Source organism: Cherax quadricarinatus, chromosome 35 (assembly GCF_038502225.1).
Source record: "Cherax quadricarinatus isolate ZL_2023a chromosome 35, ASM3850222v1, whole genome shotgun sequence".
Taxonomy (NCBI): domain Eukaryota; kingdom Metazoa; phylum Arthropoda; class Malacostraca; order Decapoda; family Parastacidae; genus Cherax; species Cherax quadricarinatus.
The window spans coordinates 1,562,310-1,584,655 of NC_091326.1; the positions used below are offsets into that span (position 1 = coordinate 1,562,310).

The window sequence follows — 22,346 nt, forward strand, 5'->3', positions numbered from 1 at the left end:
GAAACGTTGCCACAATAAAACGTCACATTAGTTGCACTTGTGTCCTTTTACTCAACACCTGTCATAAAGTGGTTACTGATGGAATGAGACATTAACTGGAAATCTTCTGCGTCTCTGTTGTTAAGCAAGTATAATGTTCACCATCCCTCGTGACGTGGCAGTGTACTCACCTATTTGTGGTTGCAGGGGTCGATACATAGCTCCTGGACCCGCCTCTTCACTGATCGCAACTAGATGTGTTCTGCAGCTGAGGTGGAAGCTGGCTTGTAGGATTTACTTTACCTCAGTGGATTAACACGTTTCTAAATGGAAGTACTGCCTACGAAAACTTGAATGCTGTGTTGGTAATGATAAAGGGCTCTTCGTCCAAGGAATTAACGCTACCCTCTCCTTCCGTGGATCAAATCTTATTGCTTCCCATTCCCCAGGTGCTCTGACGGGCTTAGCGCTTCCATGAGATTCTAATAAAGGCAATGATAATCTACGACCTATATCCTTGAAATGGTAATATATCCATGGAACAATATACATATCCACTGATATGAATAACAACTCGAATAACCGGTAAAACTCAAAGGTATATAAAAAAACCACAGAAGGTCCCACACCATGAGAAAGAAAAAATGCAACAGGAAAACTGCACAAAAATTTGATGTACCGGTTTATATATGTATATAAAAAGATCCCACCGAAGGTTCCAAGTCATAAGAGGAAAAATGCAACAAGGAAAACCACAAAAAAATATATATACGTGTGCACTTTCTGCTGTCGCAAAATAGATTTTTCAGGAAAAGGTGACCAGGCAGTCCAGGTGTCAGTATACGTCACTGGCTGGGATAATATTGAATGACAATAGTGACTGTCTGGACGTAGTGACAGGCATTACTGCCTTATTAGACTCAGTGATAAGTCATTCTTGCCCTGCTGTCTTCAGTGACACCAGCAGGTTCTCATACAATATGAAAAAGGTGATATGGTGAGGGAAGGAGTGCCTCCCAGGCAAATATCATGGGAGTAATTATGCGGGAGTGGGGAGGATGGGGGTGTCAGGAGAGGACATGTCCCATCTACTAATACTACTGCTACCATTACTACCCATAATAATAATAGAGCTCTCGCCTAGAGCAAGGTATACCGGTATACATAAAGGGGATTACCAATAGACCCCTGGCTGTCTTCAAGAAGGCGCTGGACAGGCACTTAAAGTCTGTACCTGACCAGTCGGGCTTTGGTTCATACGTCAGTTTGCGTGCAGCCAACAGTAACAGCCTGGTTGATCAGGCCCTGATCCACCGCGAAGCCTGGTCACCGACCGGACAGCGGGGACATTGACCCAGAAACACCCTCCAGGTCTACCTGCTGCTAGGTGAGTACAATAAGATCCTGTCTTTCTCTACGTTAAAAGACGGAGGATAAAGCCTACACCAGTCCTGATCTCAATGACACACAGGGGTTTACTTCACATACCTAAATGGAGATACCTGGAGAGGGTTTGGGGGTCAACGCCCCCGCGGCCCGGTCTGTGACCAGGCCTCATGGATCCGGGTTTGATCAACCAGGCTGTTACTGCTGGGCGCACGCTGGTCAGTACCTGACCAGCCCGGCTGGTCAGGTACTGATTTTAGGTGCTTGTCCAGTGCCTTCTTGAAGACAGCCAGGGGCCTACTGGTAATCCCCCTTATGTATGCTGGGAGGCAGCTGAACAGTCTTGGGCCCCTGACACTTATTGTATTGTCTCTTAGCTTACTTGTGGTACATAAATATAATTATATAATAAATTCTTGCGGAAATATAGTTCGATATGTTTATTATGTAACGCTGAGGACAAGTCACTAGACTGCATCGCACAGAGGGTCCAGGAACTAGGCTCCAACACTGTTAGTTATAGTATTAACTAATTATAAATTTCAGTGGTGGCGTCGTGCGGGCCAGCGAACCCTGTGGTGGACCTGGGCCACACTGCTGACGGTGGTACAGATATATCTATGGTACAGGGAGAAACTGGAGCAGGAGCAGCCAGCCGCCTTGCACGACACCACCAGTCAACACATCCTTGACAACTACAAACACTGTGCCAACAGTGGGTGTCTGGTCACAGTGTGTCCATAAGATAAATTAGATTTTGTCTCACGAAATTGTAATAACACGTCTGTAAACAAACCACGGAACAGGTAGGGGTTTGAACCCCATCTGTTCCGTGGTTAGATTTCTGTCCCTAGTGGCGAGTTTAATGGGCAGTGTCACATCCTGTGAGTGGACATGCCTCCATAAACTCTTTATAATAACATCTTTATTTCTACAAGTACAAGGTATACAGACCATAGCTGACATCAATGACATACTACTATATGGAAAGCTTTGTAATTTAATTTTCTCTCATCGTGTTAAATTGCACATTAATATAAGTTTATCGTGATCTTTTATATGTACACGTATGGAGTAGAGATTTGTTGGAGACGCAAGCTGCGTTACCCCATCATGCGTCCAGACGACGCTCGTCTTGTGCGTTACCTGCGACGTATGATAGAAGCTCCACCCATGGGTGGCGATGGCACCCTCCACCCTCAACACCCTCCCTGGCACAATGTCACCTCTTACAACGCAACAGAGAAAGCCATTAGAGATATATTTGCAGCCACAGTAAGTGGGATACGTCTAAATATTGTTATTTTAATCAAAGTAAACTTTATTAACAGTTCTGTTTTCTGTTAATACAATCATAACCAAGTTGCAGGACTTATGTGGCCTTTTAACTGTTATATTTTTTTTGTTAGATATGCCATAATAAATATCAAAGTTGTCCACTCATTTGTGCTTACTTAAAAAAAATATTATAGAACATTATCTAGTGTGCAAACTAACTCCGGAGATACCTGTTGAATTTGAGATGGAAGGTGAGAGGCAAAGCAGCCCCGAGACTATGGTAAATTGTCCACACTAACTGTACGGTGAGAAAGTGAGACATCACAATTTATTATACATTTTTCCCACTGAAAAGATCGGGAATAAACCACCTTCACGTGGGTTCAGTCAGGACTGACTTCCTCCCTTTCCCAGGTCGTTATTGAGAGTCTGGATTTTAGGAATTAATGTATTCTTGACTGATTCATTCATGTAGGTTCACTGGTACTTCCGGCTGGGGTCTTCTCCAGATGGCGACCCGGCGTCTTGACTGATTGTGAAGAGAGATCAGTCTTAATGACTCTCGTGTAGTATAGGCTTTCAAAATATTAACCAACTTAATTATCTTATTTATATACTTGTAATATAGTGTTACTTGTGTTGTGCAGGAGGGTGGAGTGTTCGTGGAGGTTGGTGCTCAGGATGGAGTGTGGCTGAGCAACACTTGGTGGCTGGAGGCAGCTCGGGGGTGGAGGGGGCTGTTAGTGGAGGCTGATCCACTTAATTATCATCATCTACGTAACTCACCCAGAACCTCACCCACACTACCTGTCTGTGTCACCACCGGCCTAACACCCACACAGGTAAGCCTTCACCCACACTCACCCAGGTCTTCACCCACCCATCTGAAAATTAAGGAGTCCCGCTGGGATCGGTATTAGAGCCAGTACTGCTTCTTGTTTATGTAAATGATATACCAAATGGATTATGTCAAATGTATCCGTTTGCTGATGTAAAACTAATGAGGAGGAGACAGGGAAAGGCTCCAAATGAATCTTGACAAACTGTAAGATTAGTTTGATAAATGGTTGTTGGAATTCAACCCCAGCAAATGCAAGATAATGAAGATTGGGATGGGACAAGAAGATCGGACACTAAGTACAGGCTCAAGGGACAGAGGTTGTAGACTTCAAAGAGGACCTGGAGGTGATCATACTGCCTATCATATCTCCACAAGCTCACATGAACTGAATGACCTCTGCAGCCAATGCTCGTCTGGCAAATCTAAGAGTGACCTTCAGGAACCTCAAGTTTGCAGCACCAGTATGGAACCCATACCTGGAAAAGCATGTTAGGAAGCTGGAGAACGAGGCTTGTTTTTGAGCTAAGATGTTTGAGCTTCGTGGAGACGCTACCGGAACTTAATCAAACACTGGACACGAGAACCAGGAGTAACATGACAGAAAATACTCAGAGGAATTGAAGGTATAGACAGGGATAGCTAGTTTGAGAGGAAGGACACAGGTACACAGGGGCACAGCTGGAAATTAGACACAGTTGAGTCACAGAGCTGTCAAGAAGTATTTCTTCAGTCACAGAGTGGTCAGAAAATAGAATGACCTCGACGAAACAGTACGTTTACAAGCAAGTACCATAGGACGCAAGAGATGAGGAAGTGAATCTGGCAAGTAGCAAGTTGATAGGCTGGGTCAGGAGCTATGATCCGATCCCTCTAACAACATATAGGCGAGTCCATGCAGATGACTCCTTCAAAAGGGAGCTGGACTGATACCTAAAGTCAGTACCCGACCAGCCGGTCTGTGGTTCGTACGTTCGACTACGTGCGGCCATCAGTAACAGCCTGGTTAACCAGGCCCTGATCCACCGGGAGACCTGATTATGGATTGGGCCGCGGGGGCGTTGACCCCCGGAATATCCTCCAGGTATACCCCACATTGACCCAGGTCTGTAACCACTGGTCACATACTCATACTTAATACATATTATCAGTAGTAGTAGAAGATTTAAAACAAGCGCCAAACCCGCATGGGTCAAAGGGTATTAATTAATACAATATATTCTGACTACGTATGGCTGTATTTAGTATTAGTGTATCAGCTTGTGTATGTTGTGTGTACCTGAGTGTATGTGTGTACCTGAGTGTATGCTGTGTGTACCTGAGTGTATGTTGTGTGTACCTGAGTGTATGTTGTGTGTACCTGAGTGTATGCTGTGTGTACCTGAGTGTATGCTGTGTGTACCTGAGTGTATGCTGTGTGTACCTGAGTGTATGCTGTGTGTACCTGAGTGTATGCTGTGTGTACCTGAGTATGTTGTGTGTACCTGAGTGTATGTTGTGTGTACCTGAGTGTATGTTGTGTGTACCTGAGTGTATGTTGTGTGTACCTGAATATGTTGTGTGTACCTGAATATGTTGTGTGTACCTGTGAGTGTACAATATATTATTGCACACAGAACTGAAGATGTTAGGTGCCAAAGCTCTATAATTTATCATGGCACTCTTATACTCCTGGAGTATTATTGTTCCTCCCTTCCTAAAACTGTTGACCACCTCCTGCAGGAGGCGCTGGTGAGGAGGAAGCAGCCGGAGCCTTGGAACACCACTATAGGAATGCATCAACGAGGCCAAACCATGCTGAACCGCTACGCCACACCCACGGTCAGTCTGGTGCCCACCTTATCCTACTATCTTTAATACAAGACTCACGAAATCGTAATGACACGACTGCAAACAACTACACACTGACAGACAAGCCAGTCTCCGGGAGTTAAAAAACTCGAAACTCAAAGGTATATCAAAGGTAAAGTCAATGTATGACACACAGTAGGTTAGCATCAGGCTTAAAAAAAATACATAGACTCATTTTATTAGTTAGGTGTCTGGAGGTCAGAAGAGTTGAAGGCAGAGTTAAGTATTAATTTTAGGAAGGGTTGGGTTAATATAAGGGAGAAGCCTGGAAGCAACCAGATAATAATATGTCTGTATTTGAACATTTCTTTCTATTTATAAAATACACATGAAAAATGAATTATAACAATAATCAGTTTTTAAGGGATAAACTCGGAAGGGCTATACAGCTCTACAGGGCGGGGTGTGTGACAGTAGCAGTGTGCTAGGGCAGAAGAGAGTACAAGAGTAAAATCTACGTCATCTCCCACCCTAATCTTGCCACCCTCAACACCATTGTTAACGAGGAGCTGCTCAAAATATCGACTTGGATGACAGCCAATAAACTTACACTTAACACTGGCAAAACCTACTATATTATGTTTGGTAGCAGAGCAGGTGTTGCGCAACTTAACATTAAGATCGACAACACTCTAATTGCCAGACATAATGAGGGCAAATTCCTTGGCCTATACCTCGACAACAACCTAAATTTCAGCACCCATATCCAACACATAACAAAAAAAGTATCCAAAACGGTGGGGATCCTCTCCAAGATACGATACTACGCACCGCAAACTGCCCTTCTCACACTATACCATTCACTTATATATCCATACCTCACCTATGCTATCTGTGCTTGGGGTTCAACTGCAGCAACACACCTAAAGCCAATAATAACCCAACAAAAAGCCGCAGTAAGAATAATCACTAAATCCCATCCCTGGCAACCCATCTCCCCCCACTCTTCATAGATCTAAACTTACTCCCTGTTCAGAACATCAACACTTACTACTGTGCAATCTATATCTACAGGACCTTAAATTCCAATATTAACCTTGACCTAAAACGCTTTCTTAATAGTTTTGACAGGATCCACAGGCATAACACCAGACACAAACATCTCTATGACATTCCCTGTGTTCGACTAAACCTTTACAAAAAATCAATGTATTTCAAAGGACCTAAAATCTGGAACACCCTATCTGAAAACTCTAGAACTGCAGACACATTCATCACTTTCAAAACTACAGTTAGAAAACATCTTATCTCCCTGATCTACCCCGACAACTAACTACATGATAACTACTTGGTGGTTCACACTTACACTCACCCACTGACTATAAACCCAGAAATACTAATCTTAATCTTAAAATAATAAATCCTAACTAGTCATAAGTTTGCCTATGATACTCCAATATAGACACTTTGTATTGTGCCAAAACAAAAGCATTCACATTGCTAAACTCACAAATTATGATGTAGTCACTTAGCCTTAATACCATAATCTGTAAGGATTTAATGTTAAGAATTAATCTAAGTCTGCTGGAAATGCCTAGCCATGCTAGGTGTCCTAGTGGCCCCCTCTGTAATTAGTATTTTATAACATGTAAACCACACAATACCCAAAACCTGTAAACCCCACATTGTAACCATTATAGAGAATAAACTTGAATTGAATAGCTGGGTGCAGCAAGTTACTTTCTGCTGAAAATTGAGAGAGAGAGAGAGAGAGAGAGAGAGAGAGAGAGAGAGAGAGAGAGAGAGAGAGAGAGAGAGAGAGAGAGAGAGAGAGAGAGAGAGAGTGTGTGTGTGTGTGTGTCTGCGTCAAAGATGAACTTTCAGCAAGGCCTCTCTCTCTCTCTCTCTCTCTCTCTCTATATATATATATATATATATATATATATATATATATATATATATATATATATATATATATATATATATATATATATATATACATACATACATATACACATATACAAGAAAAGACATTATCTCTGAATTCTGGACTGTGTATTTCGCAGTGTAAGACGTGTATGAAGTATTTTTTTAATTTCTACAATTCCGCATTTAATACGTAAAGTTAATCTCTACCCATGAAGATCTCAGGAGTTAGCGAAGGTGCAACCTGCTTGGCTGAAGTAGGTGCAACCTGCTTGGCTGAAGTAGGTGCAACCTGCTTGGCTGAAGTAGGTGCAACCTGCTTGGCTGAAGTAGGTGCAACCTGCTTGGCTGAAGTAGGTGCAACCTGCTTGGCTGAAGTAGGTGCAACCTGCTTGGCTGAAGTAGGTGCAACCTGCTTGGCTGAAGTAGGTGCAACCTGCTTGGCTGAAGAAGCTGCAACCTGCTTGGCTGGAGTAGGTGCAACCTGCTTGGCTGAAGTAGGTGCAACCTGCTAGGCTGAAGAAGCTGCAACCTGCTTGGCTGAAGTAGGTGCAACCTGCTTGGCTGAAGTAGGTGCAACCTGCTAGGCTGAAGAAGCTGCAACCTGCTTGGCTGAAGTAGGTGCAACCTGCTTGGCTGAAGTAGGTGCAACCTGCTTGGCTGAAGTAGGTGCAACCTGCTTGGCTGAAGTAGGTGCAACCTGCTTGGCTGAAGTAGGTGCAACCTGCTTGGCTGAAGAAGGTGCAACCTGCTTGGCTGAAGAAGCTGCAACCTGCTTGGCTGAAGTAGGTGCAACCTGCTTGGCTGAAGTAGGTGCAACCTGCTTGGCTGAAGAAGGTGCAACCTGCTTGGCTGAAGAAGCTGCAACCTGCTTGGCTGAAGTAGGTGCAACCTGCTTGGCTGAAGTAGGTGCAACCTGCTTGGCTGAAGTAGGTGCAACCTGCTTGGCTGAAGTAGGTGCAACCTGCTTGGCTGAAGTAGGTGCAACCTGCTTGGCTGAAGTAGGTGCAACCTGCTTGGCTGAAGTAGGTGCAACCTGCTTGGCTGAAGTAGGTGCAACCTGCTTGGCTGAAGTAGGTGCAACCTGCTTGGCTGAAGTAGGTGCAACCTGCTTGGCTGAAGTAGGTGCAACCTGCTTGGTTGAAGTAGGTGCAACCTGCTTGGCTGAAGTAGGTGCAACCTGCTTGGCTGAAGTAGGTGCAACCTGCTTGGCTGAAGTAGGTGCAACCTGCTTGGCTGAAGTAGGTGCAACCTGCTTGGCTGAAGTAGGTGCAACCTGCTTGGCTGAAGTAGGTGCAACCTGCTTGGCTGAAGTAGGTGCAACCTGCTTGGCTGAAGTAGGTGCAACCTGCTTGGCTGAAGTAGGTGCAACCTGCTTGGCTGAAGTAGGTGCAACCTGCTTGGCTGAAGTAGGTGCAACCTGCTTGGCTGAAGTAGGTGCAACCTGCTTGGCTGAAGTAGGTGCAACCTGCTTGGCTGAAGTAGGTGCAACCTGCTTGGCTGAAGTAGGTGCAACCTGCTTGGCTGAAGTAGGTGCAACCTGCTTGGCTGAAGTAGGTGCAACCTGCTTGGCTGAAGTAGGTGCAACCTGCTTGGCTGAAGTAGGTGCAACCTGCTTGGCTGAAGTAGGTGCAACCTGCTTGGCTGACGTAGGTGCAACCTGCTTGGTTGAAGTAGGTGCAACCTGCTTGGCTGAAGTAGGTGCAACCTGCTTGGCTGAAGTAGGTGCAACCTGCTTGGTTGAAGTAGGTGCAACCTGCTTGGCTGAAGTAGGTGCAACCTGCTTGGCTGAAGTAGGTGCAACCTGCTTGGCTGAAGTAGGTGCAACCTGCTTGGCTGAAGTAGGTGCAACCTGCTTGGCTGAAGTAGGTGCAACCTGCTTGGCTGAAGTAGGTGCAACCTGCTTGGCTGAAGTAGGTGCAACCTGCTTGGCTGAAGTAGGTGCAACCTGCTTGGCTGAAGTAGGTGCAACCTGCTTGGCTGAAGAAGGTGCAACCTGCTTGGCTGAAGTAGGTGCAACCTGCTTGGCTGAAGTAGGTGCAACCTGCTTGGCTGAAGAAGGTGCAACCTGCTTGGCTAAAGAAGGTGCAACCTGCTTGGCTGAAGAAGGTGCAACCTGCTTGGCTGAAGAAGCTGCAACCTGCTTGGCTGAAGTAGGTGCAACCTGCTTGGCTGAAGAAGCTGCAACCTGCTTGGCTGAAGTAGGTGCAACCTGCTTGGCTGAAGAAGCTGCAACCTGCTTGGCTGAAGTAGGTGCAACCTGCTTGGCTGAAGTAGGTGCAACCTGCTTGGCTGAAGTAGGTGCAACCTGCTTGGCTGAAGTAGGTGCAACCTGCTTGGCTGAAGAAGGTGCAACCTGCTTGGCTGAAGTAGGTGCAACCTGCTTGGCTGAAGTAGGTGCAATCTGCTTGGCTGAAGTAGGTGCAACCTGCTTGGCTGAAGTAGGTGCAACCTGCTTGGCTGAAGTAGGTGCAACCTGCTTGGTTGAAGTAGGTGCAACCTGCTTGGCTGAAGTAGGTGCAACCTGCTTGGCTGAAGTAGGTGCAACCTGCTTGGCTGAAGAAGGTGCAACCTGCTTGGCTGAAGTAGGTGCAACCTGCTTGGCTGAAGTAGGTGCAACCTGCTTGGCTGAAGAAGGTGCAACCTGCTTGGCTGAAGAAGGTGCAACCTGCTTGGCTGAAGAAGCTGCAACCTGCTTGGCTGAAGTAGGTGCAACCTGCTTGGCTGAAGAAGCTGCAACCTGCTTGGCTGAAGTAGGTGCAACCTGCTTGGCTGAAGAAGCTGCAACCTGCTTGGCTGAAGTAGGTGCAACCTGCTTGGCTGAAGTAGGTGCAACCTGCTTGGCTGAAGTAGGTGCAACCTGCTTGGCTGAAGTAGGTGCAACCTGCTTGGCTGAAGAAGCTGCAACCTGCTTGGCTGAAGTAGGTGCAACCTGCTTGGCTGAAGTAGGTGCAACCTGCTTGGCTGAAGTAGGTGCAACCTGCTTGGCTGAAGTAGGTGCAACCTGCTTGGCTGAAGTAGGTGCAACCTGCTTGGCTGAAGAAGCTGCAACCTGCTTGGCTAAAGTAGGTGCAACCTGCTTGGCTGAAGTAGGTGCAACCTGCTTGGCTGAAGTAGGTGCAACCTGCTTGGCTGAAGTAGGTGCAACCTGCTTGGCTGAAGTAGGTGCAACCTGCTTGGCTGAAGTAGGTGCACCCTGCTTGGCTGAAGTAGGTGCAACCTGCTTGGTCACAAAGCTGGTGCAACCTGCTTGGCTGAAGTAGGTGCAACCTGCTTGGCTGAAGTAGGTGCAACCTGCTTGGCTGAAGAAGGTGCAACCTGCTTGGTCACAAAGCTGGTGCAACCTGCTTGGCTGAAGTAGGTGCAACCTGCTTGGCTGAAGTAGGTGCAACCTGCTTGGTCACAAAGCTGGTGCAACCTGCTTGGTCACAAAGCTGGTGCAACCTGCTTGGTCACAAAGCTGGTGCAACCTGCTTGGCTGAAGTAGGTGCAACCTGCTTGGTCACAAAGCTGGTGCAACCTGCTTGGCTGAAGTAGGTGCAACCTGCTTGGCTGAAGTAGGTGCAACCTGCTTGGTCACTAAGCTGCTATAAACACAAGTGTTGAAACCTGGGAAATTCTGATAGTTTGTGTTGTTTTATCAACAGGACCTTTACCTGGGCCAGACCTGGCACACCACCTGCTACCCGCTACTCACCGTCCTAGCTGCTGCTGGCTACAAGCAGGTATTGTGTGCGTGCTCTTACCTAGTAGTTCTCAACAAAGCATTCTTGGAAAGTTGAGCTTCCTAGCTCCTTCGATCGACCGATAGATTTAATTTTAAACGCTAAGAGTCCTGCTGTACACGCTCTTAACTCAGGGTGTGGAGTCTGCCTCGACACAACCTTCTGTGATATCTGGCCAGACTTCCTCAATATGCTTAAAAATAAAGTTTCCTTATTCATTTGCCTTATTTGAAAGCTCAGGTTTCTTCAAGTCTCTACTTTTCAAATAACTTATCCACCTTCTTGAAATCCCTCACCGTATTTAATAATTCACTGTTTATGTTTACAAGAGTTACTGGTGAGGAGTTTGTCCCATCTCATTAGATTATATTGGTTCAGCTTTATATATATGTTGCAGATCTTCAGAGTTCACTCCACTCATCACCTGCTCTACCCTGAAGAAATACTTATCACAAACAATTTTTTTAACATTGCTTCCACAAGTTAAGAATGTATTCTCTTGTCCTTCCTCCTGCTACCTTTAAGAGATTATCTTCACAGTCTTTATAGGTACTTAATGTATTACCTGTTATCTCTGCCTATTCCTCTTTCCCTCTTTCTCTTCCTCCTCTTCCAGCATCATTTTTAGTTTCCTTAGTCATTCTTTACAGTTGAATTTCACAGCTATGTAATTCACTTTGTTGAAGCTCTGCTTGCATGTGCCTCTAAGGTCCATTTTATTTTTTATAGATAAATCTGCTGATATTTGACATGGCTGGCGGAGGATTTGAATTACTTCAAGACTTTATGACAGTCAATATGGAACTTGGGAACCCCTTCAGAGTACAGGTACAGTAGTGAGTACTTCATTCTTACTTCTCAGAGTACTTGTACAGTAATGTGTTCTACTGATACGGAACCATGAAAAACACCGTATTTATAGTAGTGTTTTAAGTAAATTAAAATTTGCTCGAATCTCTGACAGACACAGACACACACAGACCTCCCTAAGCAGGGCACATGCCAGTAAATTGGAAAAAGACAAATATAGTCCCCATATATAACAAGGGCAAGAGCCGAGAGGCACAGAATTAAGATAAGATAAGATTTCGTTCGGATTTTTAACCCCGGAGGGTTAGCCACCCAGGATAACCCAAGAAAGTCAGTGCGTCATCGAGGACTAACTTATTTCCATTGGGGTCCTTAATCTTGTCCCCCAGGATGCGACCCACACCAGTCGACTAACACCCAGGTACCTATTTGCTGCTAGGTGAACAGGACAATAGGTGTAAGGAAACGTGTCGGAATTTCCACCCGCCGGGAATCGAACCCGGGCCTTCCGTGTGTGGAGCGGGAGTTTTAGCCACCAGACCACCGGGCCACCAATTAGAGGCCAATGTGTCTGATATTGTGTACTATCTAAAGCATTTGAAAAAAAAAACTGAGGAAAAGGATATTGGAGCATTTGGGAGAAGAAAAACTGTTTACAGACAACCAGGAAAGATTATGGGATGGAAAAACCCTGGTCTTACGAATTTGCTGGAGTTTACGACAGAATCGGAGGCCGTTTTCTTAGACTACAACGACGAACATGATACACTACTACACCAGAGATTTCTTCCATTATTTTTACATAAATGATTCTCAAAAGTTTTTCAATTAAATAATGTAGTTTACACACTGTTCAGGGAACAATGTAGTTTACACACTGCTCAGGGAACAATGTAGTTTACACACTGCTCAGGGAACAATGTAGTTTACACACTGTTCAGGGAACAATGTAGTTTACACACTGCTCAGGGAACAATGTAGTTTACACACTGTTCAGGGAACAATGTAGTTTACACACTGCTCAGGGAACAATGGAGTTTACACACTGCTCAGGGAACAATGTAGTTTACACACTATTCAGGGAACAATGGAGTTTACACACTGTTCAGGGAACAATGTAGTTTACACACTGTTCAGGGAACAATGTAGTTTACACACTGCTCAGGGAACAATGTAGTTTACACACTGTTCAGGGAACAATGTAGTTTACACACTGTTCAGGTAACAATGTACGAGCCACAGCCCGGCTGATCAGGAACCGACTTTAGGTGCTTGTCCAGTGCCAGCTTGAAGACTGCCAGGGGTCTGTTGGTAATCCCCCTTATGTATGCTGGGAGGCAGTTGAACAGTCTCGGGCCTCTGACACTTATTGTATGGTCTCTTAACGTGCTAGTGACACCCCTGCTTTTCAGTGGGGGGATGTTGCATCGTCTGCTGCTAGTTTTAGCACTGGGTTATTCTGGGTTGCACTGGGTTGCTCTGGGTTGCACTGGGTTACACTGGGTTGCTCTGGGTTGCTCTGGGTTGCTCTGGGTTGCACTGGGTTACACTGGGTTGCTCTGGGTTGCTGTCCTACCATTAGAGAACAGTGGATGGAACCATCTCCATACCTGGCGCTGAGTGAGCCGCACCGCTTGATGTTCCATGTGAATATAATCATTCTAACAACATTTTTAACATGTTGTGTATTCATATTATCCTGCGCTACCCTCCACCATCAGTATTGGGTGCACAATAAACTAGCTACTAGCGTCCACAAGATGGTTATGGGGTACACAAACTAGCCATTACCGTCCACAGGATTTAAGTTAGTAAGTTTATTCAGGTATACACAAATACGGTTACATAGAATTATCATACATAGCAGCATATGTGTAGAGAACCTGGGATAACCCAAAAAAGTCAGACAGAGAGACTTATTTCCATTGGGGTCCTTTTACCTTATTATTATAATATAAAGGTTATAAAATGTTCTTATTATTCTACAATGAAGATAACATCTTATTATTATACTAAAAAGACTATCAACTACACGAGGGTCATTACTAGCAATAAGGTAAAATTTACACGTATGTTAGCTAAAAGAATAGAAAATTATTCCCCTCCCTTTCTGTAGCTACATTCATCAGACACCTTTTGGCACTCTTCTTGAACTGGTTCATGCTATGACTGGCTTTGACATGTGCGGGCAGTCTGTTCCATTCCTTTATTACTGTACAATAAAAGGTGTTTGACGCCTGGCCACTGACTGTGGCTACTACAAAGTTGTGCTCTCTCCCCCTAGTACTATGATTGCTTTGGTTCCCAACCTTGACAAAATTGACAGCAAGATATTCTGGACATTGTTTGTGAGCAATTTTATAAACATGACTTAGCTTCAGTTGTTTTACTCTGTCTTCAACATTCAGCATATCCAACTGCTGTAATTCATCCTGGCCTACATGTTCTCTTGGTCCCAGCCCCAGGATGAATCTTACGATTTTGTTCTGGGTGATTTGCAGTCTATCTTTCAGTTTTTTTGTCAAGGCAGAGTACCATGAAGAGCAATCGTAATCTATATGGCATTGTATAAGGGCTAGACATAGGGTCCTGCGAGCCTCAGTAGGTAGACACTGTGCTTGTCTATACAGGAACTTCAGTCTGGCATTCGCTTTCTTTACTACACTGTTCCCTATCAATTCTCCTGACATGCATGGGTCAACGGGGATTCCCAGATATTTTACTGAAGAAACCAAAGTGATGGGCTCCCCATTACACTGAACATTAAAATTATTTACCCTTCTCAGTTTATGTTTCGTGCCAAAGAGAATGGCTTCAGTTTTCCCGAGGTGTAATGATAGTTTGTTGTCTACTAACCATTTGCTGCAGGACTCCAGCTATATCTTGTGGATCTTTACCTGACACTAACAGGGCACTGTCATCTGCATACAGTAGGAGTTTGCACTTGACACTGATAGGCATGTCATTGACATAACATAAGAATAATAAGGGACCCAGAATACTACCTTGGGGAACTCCGCATGTTATAGGCAGGGGTTCTGATTCCGTTTTGTTGATTTTGACTATTTGTCTCCTGTTGCTAAGGTAGGACTTAAACCAGTCTACAGAACCTATACCGATAGCTTGAAGTTTTTTACATAATATATTGTGGTTGACAGTATCGAAGGCCTTTTGCAGATCCTATGAGGTTCCCCTTTGACATTTCAGTTCTCAGGTAATCCATCAGATTAATTAGGGAGGTGTCGGTTGAGTAGGATCTTCTAAAGCCCGATTGATAGCTATGAAGAATGTTGTTGTCATTAAGGTACTTAACTACTTGAGAATACACCGCCCTCTCTAGAATTTTAGATGTTATACTGAGTATACTAACAGGCCTATAGTTGCTGACATCAGACCTACTATTTTTCTTGAAGATAGGAGTTACTCTGGCCTCCTTGAACCCCTCTGGTACGGTATTAGTGGTGATTGATAGATTTATTATGTGAGCAATAGGGACTGACAGTTCAGAAGCACCATCTTTTAGGAACTTAGACGGGATGTTATCAGGGCCTGTGCTCTTAGCTGGGTTTAACCTGCTTAGTTTTTTTTGTATAAAGTCATGAGATACACTTACTAGTTGACAACTGTTTGGGGTTACCCCTTTATTGATATAGTATGTTTGAAACTTATCAGACACTGTGTTAAAGGTATTTGATGCAGCTGGTAGTTTACTTACTAGTGTTGATGCAACAGATGTGTAGTAGGAATTAAAACAATTTGCCACCTTAGATGTTTCGTGGCATACCTCATTATCGATAGTGAGTACTATGTTAGACCTATCTACTGGCTTATGGCTATACCCCAACTGTTTTAGTTGTTGCCAGAGCTTTCTGGGGTTATGCTTATACTCTTCAATTTTTGAGCAGTAGTGCTTTGCCTTTGCTCCTTTTATAAGTCTCTGTACTCTGTTCCTCACCCTTTGGAATTCATTTAGTGCTGCAATATCCTGTCTGTTTGCTTTAAATCTTTTTAGCAGCTGGTCTCTGAATTTCATATTATCTAATATCTCAGTATTCATCCAGGGTTCAGTTCTTCGTTTAATCCTAACCTCTTTAACTGGTACAATATTATCAAGGATGGTAGTGAACATTGTTTTGAATTTTTCCAAGGCATCGTTTACGTCCGTGCAACTTGTTATCTCTCTCAACAATAAAAGCCAATGTAAATACTATAATGATCCACAGCTACGCAATCTAACACATGCAGCTAGGAGGATTGGTAAAGCATACCGTGAATGTAGAACCCCAGACCTTCTCAGAACGTTCCAAGCTGCACTAACAAATGCAAGGAATAGAAAGCAAGAACTTAGGCAACAGGAATGGGAACAGTTTGTTAGTGGATTAAATAGGTCCACCCCTTTAAGTTTGGCTTGGAAAGGTATAAATAAAATGACCAGGAAAAAGACTGGTAATGTTGCTCATCCCTTTCCTCTTGAAAAAGCAAATGACCTCATAAATGACTGGTCCAAAACATCCAGGCATGAAAACCTTCCATCTCATATTAGAAAAAATTTAGAGAGTACTTCTGAAGAAATGTTGAAACTGATTAATTTTATGAGCCAAAATATTGATGAGAGTGATTGCCTCTTTACCGAGTATGAATTAGATAATGCATTAACTAAAGGTCGATCAACTGCTCCTGGAGAGGATGGTATAACCTATGATATTCTCAGAACTCTAAGGCACGTGCCTGATAACCCTTTGTTGGCACTGTATAATCTCAAGTTACATTGAGGGCGTTCTTCCTACTTCCTGGACTAATAGTCTCATTGTGCCTATCCCTAAGCCCCAACAGCCTGATACATTTAGGCCGATCTCCTTAACTAGTTGTCTTTGTAAAACTTTTGAAAGAATGATACTTAACAGACTGTACTACAGAATCAGACACCAACTTTTCCCCTACCTCTATGGGTTCATGAAAGGTAAAAGTGTGCAGAACTGTATTTCCACCTTTCTCACTGCACACACCTCTACTAGTTTTACCACTTTCCTTGATCTAAAATCTGCATTTGATATTGCGAACAGAACCATTATACTACATGAACTAGCCAAAATGAATATTGGTGGTAGCTTACTCTGCTGGATAATAGGATACCTGTCAAATAGAGTATCCTCTGTCCTTTACCAAGGCTTCAGAAGTGATTCTAAAGAAATGTCTTTAGGTACACCGCAGGGAGGAGTTCTTAGTCCCATGCTATTTAATATTCTGATTAATGCTCTCCTAAATGCTCTACCTGCCTCACCTAAACATATAGCTATAAGCTATGCTGATGATATCATGATCCATACAACAGGGCATAAGAAGATGAGTACCACTCTTAATGAAGTTCAAGCAATTTGTAACTGACTAGGCCTCATAATATCCTCCTCTAAAACAGATACATTAACAAGCAAACGACATCCCCCACCCATCTATTTGCAGGGTGAAAACATTAGCTACGTTAAAACTTACAGATATCTTGGTGTAGATGTACCCTTTAACAAATCCACTATACCACAACTAAACAAGAAATGCAAAGATAGGCTAAATGCTCTCAAAGCTGTTGCTGGCTACAACCCCAACTATGGTGCTAATGTGAGAATCGTAAGAATGATGTACATAGTGTATGAGTGTGTGTGTGTGTGTGTGTGTGTATGAGTGTGTGTGCGTGTATGAGTTTGTGTGTGTGTGTGTGTGTGTGTGTGTGTGTGTGTGTGTGTGTGTATGAATTTGTATGTGTGTGTGTGTGTGAGAGAGAGAGAGAGACTCAGCAATCAACATTTGCACCAATAACTCACTACAGTTGTGACCGGGTGTGGAAGTGTGAATTGCTCATTACTCTAAAATTTGTTCATGATTGCAGCCATGTATAAACGTAAGTAACCATTCTTACAGTATTCATTACCTTTGTAACTTGTGAGTTCATTACCTTTGTAACTTGTGAGTTCATTACCTTGTACCTAGTTCAGCCATCAAAACTTTGGAGCCCGGTCCCTGGACCCATTGTGTACCTCTGTAATCTGTAAATACCTTTGTAACTTGTCATGATTGTGACTAGACCTACCTGGAGTTCATTACCTTTGTAAATTGTGAGTTCATTACCTTTGTAAATTGTGAATTCATTACCTCTGTAACTTGCTCAGCTATCAAAACTTTGAGGCCCAGTCCCTGGACCCATTATGTACCTCTGTAATCTTTTGACTACCGCCCACAGGATGGGTATGGGGTGCATAATAAACATATTAAACTAACTAACTAACATAGCCTATGTTAGGTCCTTAATTCATTATGCTGCTCCCATGTTGATATTAGCTAGAGAAAGTTCTCTCCGACCCTTGGAGTTAATGCAAAATGAAGCTCTCAGGATTATTCTTGGCTGTCCCAGATCTACAAAAGTTCTTAACATGAGGAAGGAGCTTGGTATTTCTAGTATCAGTGATAGGATTATTGAGATTAACACTGTACTCGGTATTAGAATGTTGAGAAACGAACCAGACACTGTCACAATGAACCTTACCAAGTGTCTAGAGGTAAATACACACAGATCTAAATGAATTGCTATGGATCCCATCACACATTGGATTACTCCTTCATGATAAAGTTGATATGTTAGCCAAGAAGAGTACCCAGAAGGAGAATGTAGAATATAACTTTGGTATAACTGTGTCTAGCATTAGGAATAATATTAGGAGAGAAGTAAATAATGAAGATGATTGTTATAGGAATGCAGTTAGAAGCCTGAGTAGATCTATAACCCACTATGATAACATGAACGTAGATAAGTATGTTTATGGAGCAACTTGCAATGTGAACAGACTGACTGATGTAGTGGCCAGGCTTAGGCTTGGTTACAAGTACTTCTGGCAGTTTGGGAGACACACAGATGATGATCAAACTAAATGTAAATTATGTGATCAGGCATATGGTCACTCTTGAACACTATGTGCTTAACTGTCCACTTATTGAAGAATACAGAGACAGACAGTAAAATAACCTATGTGACATGTCAAGATATCTTATTAATGAAAATAAGATACCAGATATACTAAGCAAATTTCCTAAATTTGCTTGTAACAGATAAGTGAACTATAGATATGTAGATATAAATCCATATGTATTCCTGTTAACCCTTTAGGGCCTAGTTCCTGGGCCTTTTGTGTATCCATATGCTCTTGCGCTACCGTCCACAGGATGGATATGGGGTGCACAATAAACTAGCCACTTCGGTGGCAAAATCTAATCTGCCCAGTCACAATTGTGTAGCCTATTTACCAGTGTTTCTTTACTGTAGTTTCTAGTTGACCTCATTTTTATTGTCCTGTGTAGGCCTATCCTATCCCTAGTAATTTTCCTGGTGCAGTAAATGATGAAATGATCACTAAGACCTGTGGTAATGACGCCTGACTGACTAATGTTCTCAGAGCGGTTACAAAGTATGTGGTCAATTAGGGTGGCTGAGAACTGTGTGATCCGGGTTGGTGTATTAATTAGTTGAGTGTAACTATTTAATCCTAGAATTTGCTTATACCTTTTGCATAGCCCGTTATTTTGCTGCTGAAAACATATATTGAAGTCGCCCAGTATTATTGTCTCGCAATTGTTTTCAAGTCCGGACAATACTCTGGAAAAGTCTTCTAAGAACTGGTCCTGGGTAGGAGGGCGGTAACTAGTTCCTACTAAGATGGGTTTGCTCTTGGGAAGCAGCACTTCAAACCATAGAATCTCCAGTTTATGTTATTTAAATCAGGTCTTGGGTTGTAAGCTAAGTCATTTCTAATGTAGGCACATACTCCACCACCCTTTCTGTTCCTATCTAAGCGTTTTATATTGTAACCATCTATTTTGACCTCGTCGTCAGTCACCGTATCATCCAACCAAGATTCAGAGATGGTTATAACTGCCGCCCTAATTTTGTTAGCTAGAATCCTAATCTCTGCCAATTTAGGAAGAAGTGATCTTGCGTTGACATGAATAAAGTGAAGGCCTGTTTTCATAAAACAATCATAATCATCAATATATGGCAATGGGTCATTTGTATTAAAATCAGGTAAATCAATGTCATCACTGCTAAAGGGTAACTGTGCCAAAGTGCATTTGTTACACACAAAATGAATTCTGGCACCGTTGCTATAATTGTACATAGATCCATCATGCACCCACCCCTTACATATTTTACATAAGGTGCCTTTTCTGTTTTTCATGCGTACTTTAGTACAGTGTATGCACCTGTTTGGTAGTGTTTGAGATAATAATGTAAAGTAAAAGGACACAAGTGCAACTAATGTGACATTTATTGTGGCAACGTTTCGCTCTCCAGGAGCTTTATCAAGCCATTACAAACAATACATGGACACAGAGGGTATATAAAGGCTCAGAGTGAGGTGAATACTAGTGAGGTACCATTTCGATGTTCACTAGTGGTAGTAGTAGTAGTAGTAGTAGTAGTAGTGGTAGTGACAAAAGTAATACAATATGGTAGAGCAATTAATTCGTACATGAGTAAAAGGATATAAAAGCTATTACTTGGGTAATGGCTGTATTGTCTCACATTGACCTATGTATGCATTACATATGGAGTTAAGGTTATCATTCCTAGCTACTAGACCGTCATTATCGCCGTCATTTATCTGTCTGTTTTGCCTCTGCACAATAGTTTGAGGTCCTGGATTAATTTGGATATCACCACTTAAGAGCACTACAATAAGAGCTGTGTGCCACTGTTTTTTTTGGGTATGCGGTGTTGCCATACCTTGCGGCGATAGTGACATTTACTTTTCTGGTAGGATGGCATATTGGATACTGGATATTGGATACTTGGATATTGGATACTCAATAAACTAGCCACAGGATGGTTATGGTGTACAAAAAATAGGCACTAGCGTCCACAGGATGGATATGGGGTTAGACGAACTAGCCACTAAGTATGAACAATTAACTAGCCGCACCAGCGGCACATATCTAACACTGTTATAATGGATAATGTTGGCTGCAGATGATCCTGTACCAGGACACGTCACTGGTCAACGAGAAGGTTATAAGTGAGGAAGCCAAGTCTCTGGGATACACTCACCTGGCCATCACTGCTGCACACTTCCTCCTCCTTCATAACTCTCTGGGTGTTGCTCTGCAGTAACCCACACCGCCCACAACCCACCACAACGCCCACAACCCACCACAACGCCCACAACCCACCACACCGCCCACAACCCACCACAACGCCCACAACCCACCACACCGCCCACAACCCACCACAACGCCCACAACCCACCACACCGCCCACAACCCACCACACCGCCCACAACCCACCACAACGCCCACAACCCACCACACCGCCCACAACCCACCACAACGCCCACAACCCACCACACCGCCCACAACCCACCACAACGCCCACAACCCACCACAACGCCCACAACCCACCACACCGCCCACAACCCACCACAACGCCCACAACCCACCACAACGCCCACAACCCACCACAACGCCCACAACCCACCACACCGCCCACAACCCACCACAACGCCCACAACCCACCACACCGCCCACAACCCACCACACCGCCCACACCCCACCACAACGCCCACAACCCACCACACCGCCCACAACCCACCACACCGCCCACAACCCACCACAACGCCCACAACCCACCACACCGCCCACAACCCACCACAACGCCCACAACCCACCACACCGCCCACAACCCACCACACCGCCCACAACCCAGCACACCGCCCACAACCCACCACAACGCCCACAACCCACCACACCGCCCACAACCCACCACACCGCCCACAACCCACCACAACGCCCACAACCCACCACACCGCCCACAACCCACCACACCGCCCACAACCCACCACACCGCCCACAACCCACCACACCGCCCACAACCCACCACACCGCCCACAACCCACCACACCGCCCACAACCCACCACAACGCCCACAACCCACCACACCGCCCACAACCCACCACACCGCCCACAACCCACCACAACGCCCACAACCCACCACACCGCCCACAACCCACCACACCGCCCACAACCCACAACGCCCACAACCCACCACACCGCCCACAACCCACCACAACGCCCACAACCCACCACAACGCCCACAACCCACCACACCGCCCACAACCCACCACAACGCCCACAACCCACCACACCGCCCACAACCCACCACACCGCCCACAACCCACCACAACGCCCACAACCCACCACAACGCCCACAACCCACCACACCGCCCACAACCCACCACAACGGCCACAACCCACCACACCGCCCACAACCCACCACACCGCCCACAACCCACCACCCCGCCCACAACCCACCACCCCGCCCACCTCACATACTAAACATCTCGTTGCTTATGAATCTATTAACTTAAGTCAATATATTTCACAGAAAAAAAAACATTTATTTAAAGAAACCTTTTTTATAAATAAATAATTTTTTATAATTGTATTTTTCTTTACCTTTTAACAACAATTATGATGAACCAAGTGGCGAGTGATGTATATATTCTGAGATATATTCTGAGATATATTCTGAGATATATTCTGAGATAAACACTGTATTTATACTTGAAATACATTTA

The 22,346-nt window shown here is 44.3% G+C and overlaps 1 protein-coding gene across 1 annotated transcript; it reads left to right on the forward strand.

Annotated features, from left to right (window-relative positions):
- Nucleotides 1-1,790: 1,790 nt before the first annotated feature.
- LOC128695051 (uncharacterized) lies at nt 1,791-20,884 on the forward strand. Its single transcript, XM_053785441.2, has 6 exons — nt 1,791-2,640; nt 3,291-3,485; nt 5,204-5,302; nt 10,846-10,923; nt 11,653-11,751; nt 20,744-20,884. Exons 1-6 carry the CDS (start codon nt 2,425-2,427, stop codon nt 20,882-20,884), a joined length of 828 nt encoding a protein of 275 aa, XP_053641416.1. The 5' UTR covers nt 1,791-2,424.
- The last annotated feature ends 1,462 nt before the right edge of the window (nt 20,885-22,346 follow it).